At 34.1% G+C, this 22,890-nt stretch overlaps 2 protein-coding genes across 7 annotated transcripts in view; one reads left to right on the top strand and one right to left on the bottom strand.

Moving 5' to 3' along the window:
- Positions 1–7,349, bottom strand: part of crfb1 (cytokine receptor family member b1) — a 37,917-nt gene extending 30,568 nt beyond the window's left edge. For 3 of the 5 annotated variants that reach the window (XM_056464821.1, XM_056464827.1, XM_056464826.1), the window contains exons 1-2: positions 7,229–7,349; positions 6,973–7,049 (exon numbers count right to left, since the gene is read on the bottom strand). The gene's annotated coding sequence lies outside the window, so the exon portion shown is untranslated. Of the gene's footprint in view, positions 1–1,568; positions 1,646–6,972; positions 7,050–7,228 lie in introns of those variants that run through there. The other 2 variants (XM_056464824.1, XM_056464822.1) reach the window with 1 other exon arrangement.
- Positions 7,350–9,305: 1,956 nt separating this feature from the next.
- The window catches only part of crfb2 (cytokine receptor family member b2), a 15,013-nt gene continuing 1,428 nt past the window's right edge, over positions 9,306–22,890 (top strand). Inside the window, exons 1-6 of one of the 2 annotated variants that reach the window (XM_056465397.1) lie at positions 9,306–9,577; positions 10,533–10,665; positions 12,687–12,859; positions 15,751–15,893; positions 20,621–20,771; positions 21,184–21,293. In XM_056465397.1, the coding sequence (XP_056321372.1) occupies positions 9,529–9,577; positions 10,533–10,665; positions 12,687–12,859; positions 15,751–15,893; positions 20,621–20,771; positions 21,184–21,293 (759 nt within the window). In that variant the 5' untranslated portion in view covers positions 9,306–9,528. The remainder of the gene's footprint in view (positions 9,578–10,532; positions 10,666–12,686; positions 12,860–15,750; positions 15,894–20,620; positions 20,772–21,183; positions 21,294–22,890) is intronic. The other variant, XM_056465398.1, reaches the window with a different exon arrangement.

Here is a 22,890-nt window from a genome sequence, read left to right as displayed (position 1 = left end):
TCGGCATATTCATCATATTTTTGTGTTGTTTTATGTGGCTTTACACAGTCAGCTGCCATTTGGACTTATTTCTTACACTTATCAGATGATATGGGATGCTGTGTGCATTTAATTGTGCTCACAATCCATTCACGTGGCCTCCGTTTCCCATGCGAGTAAAGTTATTTACTTGTATACCATCTCTGTAAATGTATTTGTTTTATTTAAGATCATTTATCATTTATAATGTTCTTTAGAGCTGTAATGCCCTCCAGAATGTGCCAGATTGATTAGCTGTAGGCTCTAGAACAGTCATCTGAAGCGTTATCATCCAGTGTTATGCTGGAGTTCATCAATAGTCCTGCATTTACTAACACAGACTATATCTGAAGTGTTTGGAAGTAATTGGCGTTTTCCTCCTGTAGAAAAACGTCATAAGAACACTGCTTAGTGGCTCAATGTGTTACAACAGTGTTTTTAAAAGTCTAAATACTTAATTGATATAGTGTACAGCCAAGCACATGTGGTCAGAACACAAACGAGTCGCAGGAAATATAGAATTAAGCGTTTCTCCCAAAGTAAACTCACTCCGCTCACTCTCTGCCTCTTTGTCCTTGTTTGGTATCCCACCGTGGGTGCGATGACGCGCGAACAAAATGGCAACGGTTGGCCGCGCCTACTTGTAGCTTCTTTTGCGCTCTTCAGAAACCTATGGGTGACGTCACGGATACTCCGTCCATATATTTTACAGTCTATGGTTAAAACCAAGCACACCATTGTTTTTCTTGTGAAATTCTGATGTGTCACAGGACCCTCTTCCTATTGAAAAAAATAAATTTGGATCCAAGATGGCCGACTTCAAAATGGCCACCATGGTCACCACCCATCTTGAAAAGTTTGCCCCCTTACATATACTAATGTGCCACAAACAGGACGTTAATATCACCAACCATTCCCATTTTATTAAGGTGTATCCATATAAATGGCCCACCCTGTATATAAACTTCAGTGTATGAATTAAAATAAGGATTAAACATTACTGAAGTTACAACCAGTAACACATTACAAGTAACGTGAGTTAGGTAATAATATTACTTTTCTAGGTAACGAGAAAAGTAACTCATTCCTTAAAAAAAAGTAATAATATTTGAGTTACTTTTTTGAAAATGTAACACGAGTTACTTTTTAGTCTAATTAATTAGCTTTAAAAGATAAATTGCTGAATTAAAAATAAAGTAGTCATAATGAATCTTGCAATCAATGAGAGAATGTGTTCATTATTTTGAATGCATCAAAGAACAGGAAAAGGGGATTGTCTTAAAGGACAGTGATTTTCCTAAAGACAAATAGTACAAAAGTAGTAAACACATTGCTTTAAACTTTCAATAATCTGTAACATTATCCTAAAATATTTTTTAAATATATTAATATATATTTTTAAAGGTAAATGTAGGTGTAGGTTATACAGTGTGTTGTTAATTGCAGAGCTAAAAAAAAAACTAGTTCTGAAAGAAACCAAGCCTCAGACAGGTAATGAAAAGTAACGCAAAAGTAACGCTTTCAGATTAGTCTTTATTTTAGAATCTTACCTCTGTTTTAAATTGAAAACAGTCTGTGGAGGAGAATTTATCCCAGAATTCCAGTGTAAAACGTGTCTGAAGTTGTGCGACCATATTGTAAAGTTGACAGGAGCAGGGATTGCATAGATCCCTAGGAGAAAATCATAAACACAAGTGTCACTTACACATATTGCATAATTGTTTCTTTTACTTTTATTATATTATTTAGTTTTGGTTGCACCAAATCCTGAAATAAAATAAGCAACATCAGAAAAAAAGTAATAATATTTGAGTTACTTTTTTGAAAATGTAGCACGAGTTACTATTTAGTTTAATTAGGTTTTTTAAAAATGTATTGCTGAATTAAAGTTCTGAAGTTAGTTCTAAATCTAAGTTCTGAAAGAGACCAAACCTCAGACAGGTAATAAAAAGTAACGCAAAAGTAACTCCACAGTAATGCATACTTACTATAAAAAGTAACACAACTACTTTTTTGGTGGAGTAACTTAACATTGTAATGCATTACTTTCAAAAGTAACTTTCCCCAACACTGATTGAACAATGATGTATTGCCTTTTGTTGTTTGTGTAACATTAAAAACAAACACCAAAAATAAGATAGTTTTACTTTAAGACAATCCACAGATCCAACCCTGGAAAGGCAACAATTCAGACAACATAATCCTCAAATGTTTACACTCTAAAGCATAACCGATTAAATACTCATTAAGCCAGACATTTTGATATAATCAATGGATATAATTAAGTTCTACCATTCAGAAGCCAGACGTCACATACAGTGATGTGAAAAAGTATTCGCCCCTTACTGAATTCTTTTTTTTTTTCATGTTTGTCACTTTAATGTTTCAGAGGGTCAAACAAATTTAAATATTAGTCAAAGATAATGAAAGTAAACACAGCATGCAGTTTTTAAATTAAGTTTTTTGTGTGTTTTTAGTGATGTGACATTATGCATTAAGGCTTCAAAGAAAAAAAAAAGAAAAAATTATACATAATGCAGTGAAGCAGTATACCAGAGCTTGATTCATTTTGCCATAATCACGTGTCCTAAGCATCATATTTGTTTATACCCACTTGACTATTTCGAACTGTGATTCAAAGGTTTAAACAGGCTTGTGGGTTAGTAAAGTGTATTGTGAGAGATTAGAGGCAATGCTTTGAAAGCAATGTCTCAAGCACCAGTAATTCAAATAAAACACCATAATAACTTAATATTATGCTACATATAATAACTTAGTAAATGCTATAGTTTTTTGAACCATACTGAAATCTATTATTGTATATAAAATATTATTTAAAATTATTTGTTAAAGAATTATGCTACATCATACTGCATAACGGACGGCAGCTGGCAAGTGCAGTACAGATAAGCCACATGCCACTAGCCTCAGAATATTCACCTCCCATGCAGGAATCACCGGTTTGATCCCCGCACGGTACAAGTTGGAATATATAGTGAAATAAATACTGCAGTAAAAAATGAAATAAATACTGTAGTATACCTTTTTATGACAGTAAACTGTAACATACCTTATGTGTTTATAATCTTGTTATATTAATACAGGATTGCACTAGTCGGTTGGGAACATTTTTGTAACACAGTGTTTCCCACACTTTAACAAGGTCCTCATCGGAAGGAAAGCTTTGAGTAATGAACCTTTTTCCAATACAATTCAATTAAAAGCGAGTTTGAGATACCTCAGAAACAGTCTGTACAGTGCATCTGGAAAGTATTCATAGCACTTCCCTTTTTTCACATTTTTTTACGTTACAGCCTTATTTCGAAATTCATTGAATTGATTTATTTCCTCAAAATTCTAAACACAATACCCCATAATGACAATGTGAACAAAAGATTTTTAGAAGTTGTTGCAAATTTATTAAAAAATAAAAATACCTGAAAAATCACATGTACATCAGTATTCACTGCACTTGTTCAACACTTTGTTGATGCACCTTTAGCAGCAATTACAGCCTCAAGTCTTTTTGAATATGATGCCACAAGCTTGGCACACATATCTTTGGGAATTTTTGCCCATTCCTCTTTGCAGTACCTCTCAACCTCTATCAGGTTTGATGGGAAGTGGCGGTGTACAGCCATTTTCAGATGTCTCCAGAGATATTCAATAGGATTTAGGTCTGGGCTCTGGCTGGGCCACTCAAGGACATTCACTGAGTTGTTATGAGCCGAGTTGTTATAAGCACACTCCACTGATATTTTGGCGACGTGCTTTGGGTCATTGCCCTGCTGGAAGATGAACTGTTGCCCCAGTCTGAGGTGAAGAGCACTCTGAAGCAGGTTTTCATTCAGGATGTCTCTGAACATTGCTGCATTCATCTTTCCCTCTATCCTGACTAGTCTTCCAGTTCCTGCTGCTGAAAAACATCCCCACAGCATGATGCTGCCACCACCATGCTTCACTGTAGGATGGTATTAGCCTGGTGATGAGCGGTGCCTGGTTTTCTCCAAACATAACAACTGGCATTCAACTCCAAAGAGTTCAGAGCAGAGAAGTTTGTTTTTTGTGGTCTGTTAGTCCTTTAGATGCCTTTTGGCAAATTTCAGGCGGGGAGTGGCTTCCGTCTGGCCACTCTACCATACAGGCCTGATTGGTGGATTGCTGCACAGATGGTTGTCCTTCTGTAAGGTTCTACTCTCTCCACAGAAGAACTCTGGAGCTCAGACAGAGTGACCATCGGGTTATTGTTCACCTCCCTGACTAATGCCCTTCTCCCCCTATCACTCAGCTTAGATGGCCGGCCAGCTGTAGGAGTCCTGGTGGTTCCAAACATCTTCCATTTACGGATGATGGAGACCACTGTGCTCATTGGAACATTCAGAGCAGCAGAAATTTTTCTGTAACCTTCCCCAGCCGTGTGCCACGACAATCCTGTCTCGGAGGTCTACCAACAATTCCGTTGTCTTCATGCTTGGTTTGTGCTTTGACATGCACTGTCAACCGTGGGACCTTATATAGACAGGTGTACGCCTTTTCAAATCATGTCCAATCAACTGAATTTACCACAGGTGAACTCCAATTAAGCTGCTGGAAAATCTCAAGAATGATCAGTGGAAACAGAATGTACCTGAGCTCAATTTAGAGCTGCACAGCAAAGGCTGTGAATACTCATGTACATGTGATTTTTCGTTTTTTTTTTTTTTTTTTTTTTTTATTATTTTAAATTTGCAACAATTTTGAAAAATCTTTTTTTATCACATTGTCATTGTGTGGTATTGTGTGTAGAATTTTGAGAAATGAAATGAATTTAATCCAAATTTGGAATAAGGCTGTAACATGAAGCGCTATGAATATTTTCTGGATGCACTGTATATGGACATTATAAAAAGGCTGTATAAACACACAGACAATTGCCTCCACACCCCACACAGCAAAAGTGCAAGAAAATTAGTTTCTCTCCTTTCCTTCATTTACATTTGATCCTCCTCCCACACATCTTTCCCTTCAACCACTCTGCTCTGCACTCAGTTTAAACAGAAAGATCATATCAAGTTATAAATGCTCTGTATCAATGGAATTAATGTTTTTCCAAAGAATAAACAAATATTGTTTATGAACTTGCTGACGATAGCTCAAACTGTGTTTTGTTTCTTCAAATCTGCTACATGTCTGTCTCAACTACCTTTTCTGTACATTTATACATGGCTTCACTACTGTTTGCCATGGCCGCAATCATTATGACATATAGCTGTGATCAGAAAACCCAAAAACAACAGCATTTAATGAAAAGACACTCTGGTAAACTCCTGAACCATAAATCTAGCAATAACCCCCAAAACTGGTTAACTATACCTTGTTGACAATCTACTCTGATCAGCAGCAAAGCTCTCACTGCATTTAGACTGAAGCCTATCAGTCCTTCACAACGGGACGTGTTAATTATTCAAAATGTATTCGAAGACGAACTGTACCTTCAAATCTTAAGAGTTATCCTCGAGAATTTGACATCTAACATGTCTCTTGAATCAAACAAAATCAAACAATATATATATATATATATATATATATATATATATATATATATATATATATATATATATATATATATATATATATATATATATACATACACACACACACACACACACACACACAGGGGTTAGACAATGAAACTGAAACACTGGCCAATTTACTGTTGGAGGTTTCATGGCTAAGTTTGACCAGCCTGGTGGCCAATAATTGATCATAACAAAACAGCAAATCTGAATTAAATGATTTCTGAAGCATTATGAGATTATAAACCATTGGTGCAAAACTCCGTCCTAGAGGGCTGATGTCCGGCAAAGTTTAGCTCCAATTTGCTTCAATTCATACCTGTCAAGAAAATAGTATGACTAGTAAGAGCATGATTAATTGGGGTTGGAGCTACTCTGCTGCAGAATACCAGCCATCCTGGACCAAGTTTGGGTACACCTGCTCAAAACCCTTGAATAATGACGGTGAAAGCTCAGCTTTGTGTCACAGGAATTAAACAATTTCTAACATTACTCAATAAAAAAAAATCATAGTCATTTTAAAAAGCAATAATACAGTATTTTTTTTTTTTACTTAGGATGAAATAAACGCAACCTTGGTGAGCAGACTAAACTTGTTTTAAAAGCTAAAATTGTATCAATCCCCAATTTTTCTTTATACAAACATATTAATTTTGTTAAAGTAACTATAAATATGCATTTTAAAAGCTTTTCTAAAATCAGCTATACAATTGGTTACTCTCCTCTGAGTAACCCTAAATAAAATGCTAATTTTCTAGAGTGAAAATATACGATCAGTTTACTAAACTAGAACACCCAAATAATCAAATAAAATTGACTAATTATTATTGGTAATTAATAACTTTTGTTATTATTTAATCATACCACTTTTCCGACTAAGTTATAATATTATTGAGGTAAAGTTGGTTTTATATTCATACATTCCTTCATTTAACATTCCCTATATTATCTACTACGCTAATTTGAATTTAAGGTCTGAAATCACACGTAAATATGACTTGAAAATAACATTAGCACTATTTAATTGACTGTGAACACTGTTGTACTTTGATATTCATTGGCTGCTAATATGATTTCATTATTTAGAATTTGCAAATAATACTTTCCTGAAATTATATTATTATGGAGAACGTATGAATGGGTGAATATAAAGCCAACTTTACCTCAATTATAATATTCCTGAGCTCAACAGAAATGTACCCTATAAATGGAAAATGTGAGTAAAATGACTTAACATCAAATAGAGGACAAAACATATATTTGCCCCATCTGTCAGAGTGAAAAAATTCATAATATTGATCAATAATAGTCAAAAATTACAACATCCCTTCCTTTAATTGGCAAACATCTGTATATGAATTTGTCGTTCCCTCAATGATGTTAAGTACACATAAACTACCTTTAGCAATCTGCTGAAGTCGTGTTTTCACAACGTGTCCAGGTCTTAATCAATACACCACAAGTGATTGTCCAGATCTGTTAAATGCCAAATTGATAAACAGTGTTAAGCAGCTTATAACACTAAATCCATCTGTATCTTCATTAAACACCGGAAAACCGTGAGGAGCAATGTTAACAACTATATTTAAACTTAAATGCTATCAAGGTCCAGTTGTTTACACTCTTTGAACGCATTAAAAGCCTTTCAATAATACCTGTAAATTCGGTTGTTTTCAATCCTTTTATTTTGTCGACGATAAAGTATATTATTTAAGAGTCATGCCTAATAGTCTACGTAAACAGAAATCGAGCATACATTGAGCGGACTTCCCGACTCTACTCTCTCAACGTCATTACACCCGCTTCACTGATAGACAGAGCACGTCACGTGATTTTCTCTTAAACGCAACAGAGAACCGAGAGGGGAAGACCGAAAGTGCCGACAATTTCTCAAAATTGTTGAGAGAATGTTTGTACATTTTTCCTTAAAGAAAAAGAAAAACAAAGTGCAGACAAGACTGTTGCTGTGTTCGAAATGGCATAGCTTGCTGGCAGCATATACAGTACACACTGGTTACTACATTTTAGTGTGTAAGGAAGTATTTTTTATTTATTTTTATTTTTTTTTTTTATTAACATTAGTAGCAGAGAATACATAAAACATTAATTTGTTCTATTATTGTGTGACCTGAATACAAATGATACAAATTCATTGTACATCTAGTAACACAAATGTTACAAAACATATGGAAAAAATAACAAAACATGAAAGAAAAACAAACAATTAAAGATAACAGAATAAAAAAAAAAAATAATAATAATAAAAAAAAAAAAAAAAAAATATATATATATATATATATATATATATATATATATATATATATATATATATATATATATATATATATATCTCAAAAGAAATAAAACAAATATCTCAAACAATTATTAATAGTATTACATAGTTACATAATTTAAAACGTGATTATAATGATGATATTTTTTTCAGCAGTTCAGTTGTTTTGGCAGCTTTCTTTAACGATTCATGATTAATGAATTCGCAGACAGATTCATAAAGAAGTTTCAAGTAAACACAAAATGTTCTAAAATTAGGCAAACACTGAACAAGTCTACATTTGTGAAGATGGAAAAGGCCACAAAGAGTAACAATGTAACACATTGTCCATTTCCTGCCAATCTGACTCCCAAATCAAAAACAATAAATTTAATTGTCTACAAAATTGCATTCTAAAAATAAATGCGCTATTGTTTCCAAATTAGAATTAAAGATTGTGCATTGTGAAGAATTGTTTATATTAAATTTAGATAGTAAAGAATTACAGGGATAGTAATTATTTATTTAAAATAAAGTTCTTTCATCTTATTGGGCACTAAAAACGTATGGATACCAGGCCAAATTTTAATGGTGGACAGAACCGGGTAATTTAATTTCCACTTATAAAATGCTTTCAGGTACATGCTAGACTTATTAACAAAAGTTCTTCTAATGTACCAATTATTACATTTAATATCAGTAATTTCCACACCTCCAATAGCCAATTTAGGCATTTCACATTTTAAGTCTGTATACGCATGTTCTAATCAGATGTAATAGTTTTGGAGTAATAGATTTTATGACCCAATCATATACTCTGGGTGAAATATTCCTTCCGTAAATTGCAGAAAACGTAAAGTAAGTGTAAATGTTACCGTCCTTTTTTAATAAATCTAAAATCAAAACTATTCCTCTGTCCACCCATAATTGGGTAAAAATAGATTTTTTTACTCCGCAGCACATTCTGATTATTCCATATTATAGATTTATGAGGGGGAAAATTGTGGCAGAATGCAAGCTTACTTGCTTCCAAAGCTTGTTTGGCAAGCTTGATAGGGAGTTTACTACAGCTAAGGCAGTATACATTATGCAAAAAAAAAAAGGTTGCTCTGGCCAAGTTGTTACCTTACATGTGCCAATAACAAAATAGCTAAGTACAATAATTCTAAAGCATTATAAAATTTATGCACAAAATCATGCATTGTACCACATAAATGAATAGAAATTGAGGAGAATAACTGCAAAATGCTCCATAAAAAAAAAAAAAAAAAAAAAAAACACCCCTTTCAACAGGCTGGCTACGGTCCTGCATCAGGTCTGTCCTTGAACCTTTCAAAATGTGAATTAATGTCCACCACAAAAGAATGTAGGTACGGCGCAGACCAAGTCTATTCCATACTCCGGAGCAGAAGGTGGCGGTGGTAAACACGCTGAATGCCAACCGTCGCAAATCATGTGACGTCTGACCATAAACACCAAATGAAACCGAAATCTGTGGAAGTACTTTGCGTTTAAAAGCGTCTTTATATACATAATTTTTACGGAAAGTATGGACCGATATTTATAAAGGACTATGTGGGGAAAGTGGAACCTATGGAAAATAAATCACTGGATGTCTCTATGAAGGCAGATAAAACACGACTGCTGGAATGACCTAAATCTGAATCCGAGAGACATTGCACAATGTCTGCGATAACAAGTATACTTGCATTCACTGTTCTGTTTAACCTAGGTGAGGATTCATAGTATAGCATTTTGTATTTATTATTCTTTTGAAAACTATGTGACTGTTAAGCATGAAACGTTCATTGAATTGTAAATAAGTTATAGCTTACTCACTGACTGTGAAAGACGGAACTTATGTGGACATATGTAACATTATATATATATATATACACACTCACTCTCTCACACACACACACACACACACACACACACACACACACACACACACATATATATATATATATATATATATATATATATATATATATATATATAAATATATATATATATATAAATACATACATACATACATGTATAAACAGTTGAAGTCAGAATTATTATCCCCCCTTTGATTTATTTACTTTTTTAGGTATTTCCCAAATTATGTTTAACAGAGCAAGGAAATTTTCACAGTATTTCTGATAATATTTTTTCTTCTGGAGAAATTCTTATTTGTTTTATTTCAGCTAGAATAATTTTTTTCAAAATTATTAGCCCCTTATTAGCAATATTTGTTTTGATAGTCTACAGAACGAACCATCATTATTAGTTTTTACTTCCCTTGTGATTAGAAATATGTAATTTATTCCTGTACTAAATGTTTTAAAGAATAGAAATTATACAGAAAGATGATTTCATTATACAGAAATGACTTCATTTGAATTTTAACTAGTTTAATTAGTTTAATGATCTCTGTAAAAAAAAAAAGTTTATTGGTCATGTAAATGACTGGTCCAGAAAAATTCACTCTAGCTTGGTGCATTTGTCTTTTCTTTACCAAAATTTTACTTATTATCAAAACTGTGTATTAAACATGGATGTGAAATAACTTGCACTGAAACGATTTACCAAGTTTTTAGAATTATCTTAATCCAACTATATTTTTAATTTATGTATAAAAGTTGCAGGGAACTTTGTATTTTGTCATTTTATGAGCATATATATTCTTTTTATCTCTTAAGTGTTATGCATGGAAATACCTGCCCCGGAACATCTAAACCTGTCGTCCAAATATTTTGTCCACTTGTTGTCTTGGAAAATGGGGCCAGGCTGTCCTGATGGTGTCCACTACTCAGTCAGAATAAAAACTCTCAGGTATGTTCAGCCTTTCAGGCAAGGGAAATTAAAACATAAAACTAGTACTATGTGAAACCAATCTTAATTAGATACTGTTAGGAATTTATTTGCTACACGTATTAATTATTTCTGAATTACAGTGTTATTTGGCAAATTTCTGTGATGAAACTTGCACGCAGGCTGATTCGTCTTATCAAGTTTACTTCCCAACACATCATTAACTGGATCACACAGCTGATTGGTTTCTAGCGCACCAACAGCCAGTGAACTTGCTCCTCAATACTTAAATACATTTGTGTCATTTACTTTAGCAGTCTGCATGTGGTTTTCAGGTATCTGTCTGAAAAACAAAAAACCTCTTAGATAAATGAAGATTATCTTTAAGATAATCTTTTACCTTATATTTATATCTGCTATAGGTAGCCCAGCTTTCGCAGTATTAAAGGTAATGTTAAGAGAAAGCCAATATACAGTACATACTGTACATATCCAAAAGTAACGTGTGACTGGAAACGCACTCCAGGTGTGACTGGGAATATCTTATTTGTCCACCTGTGATCGGATTGATGAAATTGTATCTTAATAATGTTAGCAGGTATGAACAGCACGCACATGATCTCTCTCTTTCTCCGTCTGTCTGTCTGCCTGTCACTGCTGATTCAGTGAAGGGACTAGAAAATCTAACTTATCAAAACTGAGGAAAATTCAGACAAATAATGTGCTGCAAAGAGCAAAACTACTTTAACCGTAGGCCTACCTTGGCAAATGACCAAGGAATAAGCAGGATAATTAACAGCTTGCCGTGCGTTAAAGGATTTTAATTGGCTGCGCATTCGCTGGTCCTTCGCCTCCATGTCGTGCATTACAAATTTTTTTACACGCGGCAAGCCGTTGATTATTCCTTACATATACAGTTGAAGTCAGAATTATTACCCTCCCTTGGAATTTTTTTTTTTTTTCTTTTTTCTTTTTTTTTCTTTCATTATTTCCAAAATAGTGTTTAACAGAGCAAGGAAATTTTCACAGTATGTCTGATAATATTTTTTCTTCTGGATAAAGTCTTATTTGTTTTATTTCGGCTAGAGTAAAATCAGTTTTTCATTTTTTAAAAGCCATTTTAAGGTCAAAATTATTAGCCAATTATTAGCCACTTTAAGCTATATTTTTTCAGTATTCTTAGAACAAACCGTCATTATACAATAACTTGCCTACTTATCCTGACCTGCCTAGTTACCCTATTTAACCTACTTAAACCTTTAAATGTCACTTTTAAGTGTCTTGAAAAATATCTAGTCAAATATTATTTACTGTCATCAGGGCAAAGATAAAATAAATCAGTTATTAGAAATTAGTTATTAAAACTATTATGATTAGAAATGTGTTGAAAAAAATCTCTCCGTTAAACAGAAATTGGAAAAAAAACATAACCAAGGGGGCTAATAATTGAGGGGGGCTAATAATTCTGACTTCAACTGTATATTGGACACGTAAAAGGTAAGTAAATGTAATTTTTGGCTGAACTACAGTGTCCTTCTCTTTGTCGGTTTTGTGAATATGAATATTATTTGGATAATTAATTAAGTGCCTAATTAAAATAAAAGTATACTTTTGCTTAATGCGTGTACTATAATGTGTATGAGGTAAGCTAACTTTGGCGTGACTATTTAATATTTTCTAAGCATCCCAACATATTTGGGACTATTTAAGCTTTGTAAACCTTGCACATTTTCTGTGTTTAGTAAATCTGGCCTTTAGTGTTTACTAGAATTACTGAATAACTGTGCTCTTAAAATATTGCTGAACACAAAAGAATAAATTTGGAAAATAACCGAAAGATTCATCGTAATCATTGACTTTCAGTACAAGAATAAAAACAAAAGTTTTACAGGTTTTTTTTTTCTTCAGTATTGAACTTATACAGATTTGGTACAAATTTAGGTTGACTAAATAATGACAGTTTTTATTTTCACATTTTCACTATTCATAAAAATTAGTCAGACACTGATGTATGCTTATTCAAACATTTTCTTTTTTGACAGTGGGAGTATGGTGGTGGTGAAGGCCTGTGAAAATGTGACATCCCCTTTACTATGTAATCTTACAGAAGCCTTTTCAAATGTGGAGGAAACCTATTACATTAATGTGTCTGCCGCTCTAGGCAGCCATATGTCACCAAATTCCTCCTGTGGCCCATTCAAACCCATTCATAACAGTAAGTAAGACAGTCTAATGTGATTTTGTTTAGAGGTCTACATGAACAACAAAACATTCTCCATGGTAACTAGAGGTGCCAGATTAATAATTCTTATAACAATTAGTAATGCAGATGAGGGCGATTTGGTATCTGTTTATTTGATAAATATTATATTTGACTAGAAGGGGAAACCTCCTGACCAGCAGGCTCAAGCTGATGAGCTTAAAGTTTATAAACTGCAACAGAGCGGAAAGCCCTCTTCTAAAAGAGTAGTTTGAGGGTGCTTTCACGATTAGTCATTTGTTTCGGAGCCTGGTGCTTTTGCCCCCTCACTGTCTGGTATTTTTTCCATGTTTTAATTTGATAATATTTTGTATTAGGTCCATTGTTTTGTTAACTTTTGCACTGACATCTTGAAAGAAACATCAAAGTTCATCTGCTTCATGATCTGACTGCATAATGTAAAGCCTATAATGCATAATTCTAGCTGTTTTTAACCTCATAATTAATAATAAATAAACAGTTATTAAATGTCTCATTCTTTTTTTTATATAACAAATTAAATGTTACAATAAGTGATGGGCAATAGATTAATCGATAGACATTTACAACCCTTGACAACTGAAATGAGGCAATGTATGAGAAAGTCAGATTTCTGTTTGGTGGCGATGTCTGTTGGTGTCACATTTCAAAATTAAAGCGCACCCTTTTGCTTATGATGTCTTGCTCTGCGTCATAAATGAAAGATTGAGAAGAGTTTTCTCACACGTGACTTGTTTGAACTCTTTTAGTCCATTTAGAAACTGGTACAGTGTGAAAGCGAACCACACCAAGAACAAAAAGCAAGATTGTAACAATTTTAATCCCTGTTTCGGAAGAAAGCAATCAATCTACAGTTGTGAAAGCACCCTGAGATGTTTCAAATTGAAATTTTATTTGTCACACACATTACGTTATGCAATGAAATACTTAAACAACCGCCCATGACCTTAAAAAAAACACTAAAGTAGTATCAATAACATTCTAAATTATAGAATATTATAAGAAGTAAAAACAGAATATTTTAGATATAGAAATGGAAGTTCTAGCTTTTAAAAATAAGAACAAATATAAAATATTTAAAACTTTAGATATATATATAGATATATATATATATATGTATATATATATATATATATGTATATGTGTGTGTGTGTGTGTATATAAAATATACATATATATATATATATATATACACACAAATATATATTTATATATATATATATTTGTGTGTGTATATATATATATATATATATAAATATATATTTGTGTGTATATATATATATATATATATTTGTGTAATAAAAATATAAAATATATATTTATTATATATTTTATAAAATTATAAAAATAAATAAATAAATATGATAAATAAATTAAGATAAATTTAAATAAAATATGTACTTTCTACCTTTTAAAAGATATCTATTAATGAACAATTTCCATTATTTGTGTTTTGAATTTATTTACAGTTGTAAATTGCATTATGGGATGTTCATCTCTACTCTGTCTACTTTTGATGTTGAAAAGTCAACTCTACATTATTTCAAACTACTAAAATGTCAATAAAAGTCCCTTTGTAAAACTGTAATGTATAAGAAGTAATATATAGAAACAAATGTACAGAAATGTACTGGCAGCTTATTAAAAGGTTTTTTGGAGCATGACACGCATAACCAACCCAGACAATATGTCACTTTAAACTATTACTAATGTTTATTAAAGTACCACCGATAAAATGGTATCACACCATTCATGGAAGGAATTAAGAAATGTGAAGGAAAGAGAGAGCTGATTTCAAGAGGGAGGAAGAAGACAGGATCAAAATGTGAGAGTCAGGAACGCAGCCCTAATAATCTGACAATACACAGCAAAATCACAGTAAAATTTACTCCATTTAGATAGTATTTGGCCCCTCTCTAAATTGAGTTAAAGTTACTCAAGTTAATGTGACAATGAAAGGATTAATTAGGTTATGATTGAGCACTGATTATGAATACCTGCTGTTAATGAGCAGAAACACTACTTTTGTTTTACTATCTTTAGGCAGTGTATTTAGGGTTTGTTAAAGTGGGTTTATATTAAGAAATATCTGTATAAACAATGACAATTGTACTTGGCATAAAAATAAAGGAAAAAAAAAAATTAAAGCTGCAAGCAGCGATGAAAGGGACCTCGCACCCGGTCTCACCGCTGCCCAGTGGCCTCAGGTTGGTTTCCATCGTTCCACACCCTAGCTCCGCCTCTGAATTAAATACAACCAGAACAAATAACTCCCTAAAACGCCGCTACAGCTGAGCCAACACATGGTCAAAACCCTAAAATGGTCAAAACCCTTCCTGTAAGTCTAGATGATCAAGCCAAAACTGTATGTCTGGCGGGATTAATGGTGACCACTGACACCTAGGCATCTATCCCCAGCTATATTAACAGCTGGCTAAATATATTTGGTGACGTAATTTATCTTTGTAAACTATTGTTATCTTTTATACACTTTTGGTATTCACCTGAGATAATGTAACCTCTCGATTAACCATTGGAAAATTTAAACTGCCATAAACTCTCCATAACAACTGGGGAAGTGTTGTCTCTCAACTGACAAGATATCTTGTTAATAAAGGTAAATTTTTCATTGAGGTGGTGAGCAGATGTCACAGTGTTTAATATTTGAAATGTTAAACAAGTGGCACAAGACATATAGCAATATTCCAATATAATAATAATAATAATAAATTGTCTAGCTCAGACTTAACAGCAATAGTCTTATTTTAATAGCTCAGGCTTCTGTTGATAGCACTAAAATGACATTTTGGAATTGGGTATCTATGAAGAATGTTCCTTACAACTTGTCTTTTTTTCCTCCCTTAAAGCTATTTTAGAGCCACCACTAGTGACAATCACAGTCTGTAATCAATCACTGTGTGTAAGTCTCAGAGCACCTGCTGAGAAGTTCTCCAGCATTTACAAGTCATTCAAGTATAGACTGATGGTCAGCAGTGAAGATGGAACAGAGGTGAGAAAACAAACTGGTTTTATATATATATATATATATATATTTAGCACACATTTGTTTTTCTGGTGTGGCTAAATTGAAAGAATATTACTTATTAGATCTTACACATGATGTTATATGATTACTACTGACAATTTAAATCATTTCTATAACTTGAAAGCCAACTTCAAAGTCATTACATTAGGTACTGTAATTAGTAGTAGTGGTCGTGGTGGTACCTCCAGAGGTCTCTTAGAAATGTGAAACCGACTGGCAACTTAGAGTAGTCAACCATGTTTTTCATATGTGGTAGTTTAAGCACTGAATTAATTTACATTTACATTTACATTTAGTCATTTAGCAGACGCTTTTATCCAAAGCGACTTACAAATGAGGACAAGGAAGCAATTTACACAACTATAAGAGCAGCAGTGAACAAGCGCTATAGACAAGTTTCAGGCGTGTAAAAGTCTAAGAAGCAAAACATTAGTAGAATTTTTTTTTTTTTTTTTTTTTTTTTTTTTTTTTTTTTAATAGAGAGAGAGAGAGAGAAAGAGGGCTCAGTTAGTGGTATAGCCAGAGAGGCAATTGCAGATTAGGAGGAAAAGTGGAGACTAAACAGTTGCGTTTTTAGTCGTTTCTTGAAGACAGCAAGTGACTCGGCTGTTCTGATGTAGTTAGGGAGTTCATTCCACCAACTGGGCAGATTGAATGTGAGAGTTCGGGAAAGTGATTTCTTCCCTCTTTGGGATGGAACAACGAGGCGACGTTCATTCACAGAACGCAAGTTTCTGGAGGGCACATATATCTGCAGAAGTGAGAGCAGATACGAAGGAGCACAGCTAGAGGTCACTTTGTAAGCAAACATCAGAGCTTTGAATTTGATGCGGGCAGCAACTGGAAGCCAGTGCAAACGGGTGAGTAGCGGAGTGACATGTGCTCTTTTGGGTTCATCAAAGACCACTCGTGCTGCTGCGTTCTGAAGCAGCTGAAGAGGTTTGATAGAACTAGCTGGTAGCCCGGCTAGCAGAGAGTTGCAATAGTCCAGTTTGGAGAGGACAAGAGCTTGAACAATGAGTTGAGCTGTATGTTCAGATAGGAAGGGTCGGACCTTTCTGATGTTGTAGAGTGCGAATCTGCAAGATCGGGCAGTTCTAGAAATGTGGTCAGAGAAGTTCAGTTGGTCATCAATCGTAACTCCAAGGCTTTTTACTATTTTGGATGCAGTGATGGTTGCTCCATCCATCTGGATTGAAAAGTTATGGTGAAGGGTCGGGTTGGCAGAGACTTCAAGCATTTCCGTTTTCATGAGGTTAAGCTGGAGATGATGATCTTTCATCCAGAGTGAAATGTCTGACAGGCAGGCTGAAATGCGAGCTGGAACCGAGGGATCATCAGGGTGGAAAGAGAGGTATAGCTGGGTGTCATCAGCATTGCAGTGGTAGGAAAAACCATGTTTCTGGATGACTGTTCCTAAAGATGCCGTGTAGATAGAGAAGAGAAGTGGTCCAAGCACAGAGCCCTGAGGTACCCCAGTGTATAGATGCTGTAGGTTGGACACCTCTCCCCTCCACGACACCCTGAATGACCTGTCCGAGAGGTAGGAACTGAACCATTGAATAACAGTGCCTGTGACGCCCAGTAATAATTAAAAACTAACAAATGTAATTATATACATTTGGATAGAGCTCTTATTATGCTCCTGTTTATCTAATAATGCTATCTTAATAAGTTTGAGTCCCTTTCTGTGTGGAGTTTGCATGCTCTCCCCGTGTTCACGTGGGTTTCCTCCGGGTGCTCTGGTTTCCCCAACATCCAAAGTTGCGGTGTAAGTGAATTGGATTAACTAATTTGGCTGTAGTGTATGGGTGTTTTCCAGCATGGTGTTGGGTTGCGGCTGGAAGAGCATCCCCAGCGTAAAATTTGACTACATAGAGTAGTTGGCAGTTCATTCTGCTGTGGTGGAGGAAAATTAATGAATATCAGTAAAAATAAAAACTTTTTTTCGTCTTTTAGCTATTTTTTATTAGAGGACTGTATGTGTTTTTTAGGTGAAGACTTTTCTCTTAGACCTTTTAACTTTGTATTTTTTCATATTGAAACTTATCACAAAAGTGCAATGTTAACAGCTTTAAGAGAAAAGTCTTCACCTAATAATATATACAGTCCTACAGAAAAAAGTTAAAACCCTTTCAACAATATTTACAAACAGATTTAAATGTAAATTACTCTTGTTTTAAATATCCACTTGTTTTCTTTGTCCGTCTCTAAAGTTGGCTTCTCTAATTTACATCATTGTTTTGGGCACAATACTATATAGGTTCGAAATTTATCTGTGGGGTTACCAACGTATAAATTGCAGTTTTTGGATATTAGTTGCATTACAATGTCTTGTATGATTTTTGAAAAACCCTGTTGTGCTTTACATAATGTCCACAAGGTGGGAGCAAGGAACAGCCTTCTGTCGTTAAGCACCATGGCCAGTGATGCATTTCCTGAATTCATTGTTATAATAAACAATCGCAAACAGCACCAAAATCCTGTGTGCTTGCAGATACTGTGGTTAGAAGCCATTGTTGTATATATTCCTTTTTTATTAGAGTTTAGTTTACATTTTTCCAATTGACAATTGCGTACCCTCAGTGTGCTATGAAAACCATCAGGCCATTTTGAATGCAGCCATGTCTTGTGAAGAAAGGTGACTTATAATTTACATTACAAGCAAAAATATGCTATATTTCTGAAGATAAGGAAAACAAAACATATACATTGTGGTATATGCATATACACATAGTTTTATTTTGAATTTAAAATGTAGGCCTTTATTATATCTTTATTATATGTAGCCTAAATGCAAAATCTCAGCGGTGTTTTGTGTATAATGTCAAATATTTAATTAATGAAACTAATTCAAATTAAATAAAAAAACATTACAATGTTACATTTTATTTCTGAAACCAAGTGTAATTTTATAGACAACAAAATAAATGATAAAAATCTCATTGTATGACCATAGATCAGATTGTAAATGAGATTTGGCTACATTTCATTGTGCTTACTGTAGAATTGTTTAAAAATTAAATTAAAAATATATTTTCAATAATATTTATAAAAGGAAGAAAATGTCATGTTTTATGGTAAAAAAAAAAGATAGACCAAGGCAAGCAAACAACCTAATTGTCATATTGGATAAAAAAAAATAATAAATCAATACAAATGTCAGTCCCACTTTATAATAGGTGACCTTAACTAATATGTACAGTTAAAGTCAGAATTATTAGCCCCACCCCCCCCCCCCCCCACTTTTTTTTTTTTCTTTAATAAATATTTCCCAAATTATGTTTAACAGAGCAAGGAAATTTTCACAGTATGTCTGATAATATTATTTCTTATGGAGAAAGTCTTATTTGTTTTATTTCAGCTAGAATAAAAGCAGTTTCTAATTTTTTAAAAAACATTTTAAGGTCAAAATTATTAGCCCCTTTAAGCTATGTATTTTTCGATAGTCTACAGAACAAACCATCGTTATACAATAACTTGCCTAATTACCCTAACCTGCCTAGCTAACCTAATTAAGTTAGTTAAGCCTTAAAATGTCTGTTTAAGCTGTTCAGAAGTGTCTTGAAAAATATTTAGTCAAATATTATTTACTGTCATCAGGGCAAAGATAAAATAAATCAGTTATTAGAAATTAATTATTAAAACTATTATGTTTAGAAATGTGTTGAAAAAAATCTCTCTAAACAAAAATTGACGGGGTAATAATTCAGGGGGGCTAAAAATTCTGACTTCAACTGTACTTACACTGAAATGATCATTTTTTACGATGTACTTAGTGTAAATGCATGTTTTACACATTGTACATATGATTCTCAAATTCTTTTTGTGTCATTCCAGTTGATCACACATTTGTTTTGGCTTTATTTGTATGTTTGGATTTGAGTATTTACCAAAATCTGCCTCCATTTCATGTTAACAGCTCCTTTAGAAAATTTATTTACCAGGACATATCATGACGTGTTCAATACTTAATCCAATAATACAGATACAGTTGGTAAACACAGATTTAACGCAATATATTTAACAATATTGAACAATTTTTCTCAGAAAGCATATTTCTAAAGGCGCTGCTGACTTGAAATTTCCACCAGATGTCAGTAACATCCAATGTAATCCATAAATACATACAAAGAAAACAGAACTAATTGACACAGAGAAAACTAATGACACAGTAAATGGAAAACCCGCTGAAATCTCTCAGTAATTAGAAAGCAAGCACAAATAATAAAGCCCTGTGCCCCCTGTGGCTTGGGTCCTAAAAAACTGAGCAATTCAAAGAGGGTCCTCACACCACCATTTCTCATGATTTCATAATAATAATAATAATATTAATAATAAATAGAGCAGTTCCAAGAGGGTCCTTGCACCCCTGCTGCTCAGGGCCTAATAATATAATTGCAATAGAGTAATTGCAAAAGGAATTTGATATGATTATAATAATATTAACAATTCTTAGTTAACAATAGGGCCCTGCACCTTTAGCACTTGGGGAGTAATACTTCTTATAGAGTCCTTTTCCCCTATGCGCTTGGGCCCTAATAATCAATCTATAAAGGTGTAACCATCCATACAATTATTATAGGGCCCTAGGAATGATAAATCTTAGTGAAACAGCAGAGCCCCCATCCCCTGCAGTTGTGTTAAATGTGTTTTTTGTTGTTGTTGTTGTTGTTGCTGTTCACTTATAGTTTCCTGTGGATATGGAAGGGTTAGAGAATGTAACCCTTAAGTACCTGGCCCCTGGCCAAAGGTACTGTGTGACTGTCAGTATCATTGATCGAAGCCCACCCAACAGACCACCAGTATGTGCCTCAACCCCTAAAACAGCAAATGTTTCAGGTATTGTTTTTTTTTCTCCATAATGTAACAGCAATATATACAGTAATACTAAAGATACAATATATTTTACAGTTAAACTATTAATGATAATAAATACATAATCAACTAAAAATGTGCACAAAATGGAAAAAATGGTTAGCTCTTAATAGTTTGATTATATATTGCAAGAGATTAACCAGACCAGGGTTCACATCAAGATTTGTAAAACTGTATTGGCACAACTAATTTGAATAACTCCCTTGTAAACTGAAATCAAGGCAGATTAATTAAACTACATATAGTTTATCCTTAGTGCCTTGTTAAAGTAGATCATGTGGTTAGCTGAAACGGCAAACTAAAAATTATTAGTGACAAACATTTTAGTCATTTGACTGAAAATATGCTAACATCCATTGTCGTATATCTGTTTTAGATGCAGTTATCTCTGTCATTGTTTGTCTGCTGATGGTGATATTAATGATGTGCACTCCAAGACTTGTTGTTCACTTCTTTTGTCTAAAAGCAGATCTTCCAGCCGTTCTGGTAAGAGTAACATTTTGTTTAATCGTTCAAATACAAAATCTCAATCTCAAAAGTGATGAAAGCAATTTTTATTTGTTGAAATAATACAAATATCTGACATAAATGAAAGAGTTAATTGAGGATACATAAAGGATATCAATTTGGCTAGAGATATATAAGGTTTGGCTACATAATTTGTGGTAAAACTGTTGGTCCATAAAACATGTTTGTATAAAGATTCAAAGTACAGTGCATCTGGAAAGTAATCATAGCGCTTTATTCCAAAATGAATTTAATTAATTAATTTCTTCAAAATTCTACACACAACACCCCATAATGACAATGTGAACAAAGATTTTTTGGGGAAAAAAATAACTGAAAAATCACATGAACATAAGTATTCACAGCCTTTGCTCAATACTTTGTTGATGCACCTTTGGCAGCAATTACAGCCTCAAGTCTTTTTGAATATGATGCCACAAGCTTGGCACACATGTCTTTGGGAATTTTTGCCCATTGCTCTTTAAAGTACCTCTCAAGCTCTATCAGGTTGGATGGGAAGCAACAGTGTACAGCCATTTTCAGATCTCTCCAGAGATGTTCAATAGGATTTACGACTGGGCTCTGGCTGGGCCACTCAAGGACATTCACAGAGTTGTTGTGAAGCTACTCATTGTCCTGCTGGAAGATGAACCATCACATCAGTCTGAGGTCAAGAGCACTTGTAAGCAGGTTTTCATTCAGGATGTCACTGTACATTGCTGCATTCATCTTTCCCTCTATCCTGACTAGTCTTCCAGTTCCTGCTGCTGAAAAACATCTCCACAGCATGATGCTGCCACCACCATGCTTCACTGTAGGGATGGTATGAGCCTGGTGATGAGCGGTGCCTGGTTTTCTCCAAAAGTAACGCCTGGCATTCACTCCAAAGAGTTCAATTTTAGTCTCATCAGGCCAGAGAATTTAGTTTTTTATGGTCTGAGAGTCCTTCAGATGCCTTTTGGCAAATTACAGGCAAGAAGGGGCTTCCGTCTGACCACTCTACCATACAGGCCTGATTGGTGGTTTGCTGCACAGATGGTTGTCCTTTTATAAGGTTCTCCTCTCTCCACAGAAGAGCGCTAGAGCTCAGACAGTGACTATTGGGTTATTGTTCACCTCCCTGACTAAGGCCCTTCTCCCCCTTTCACTCAGCTTAGATGGCCGGCCAGCTGTAGAAAGAGTCCAGAGTGTTCCAAACATCTTCCACTTACGGATGATGGAGACCACTGTGCTCATTGGAACTTTCAGAGCAGCAGACATTTTTCTGTAACCTTCCCCAGCCGTGTGCCTCGAGACAATCCTGTTTCGGAGGTCTACAGACAATTCCTTTGTCTTCATGCTTGGTTTGTGCTTTGACATGCACTGTCAACCCTGGGACCTTATATAGACAGGTGTATGCCTTTTCAAATCATGTCCAATCAACTGAATTCACCACAGGTGAACTTCAATTAAAGTTGCTGAAACAACGCAAGAATGATCAGTGGAAACAGAATGTAGCTGAGCTCAATTTAGAGCGTCACGGCAAAGGCTGTGATTACCTATGTACATGTGATTTTTCAGGGTTTTTATTTTTAAT

The sequence above is a fragment of the Danio aesculapii genome, chromosome 9, assembly GCF_903798145.1.
Source record: "Danio aesculapii chromosome 9, fDanAes4.1, whole genome shotgun sequence".
Lineage (NCBI taxonomy): Eukaryota > Metazoa > Chordata > Actinopteri > Cypriniformes > Danionidae > Danio > Danio aesculapii.
The sequence above is the reverse complement of the archived record's forward strand: the minus strand, read 5'-3'. Positions and strand labels throughout refer to the sequence as shown.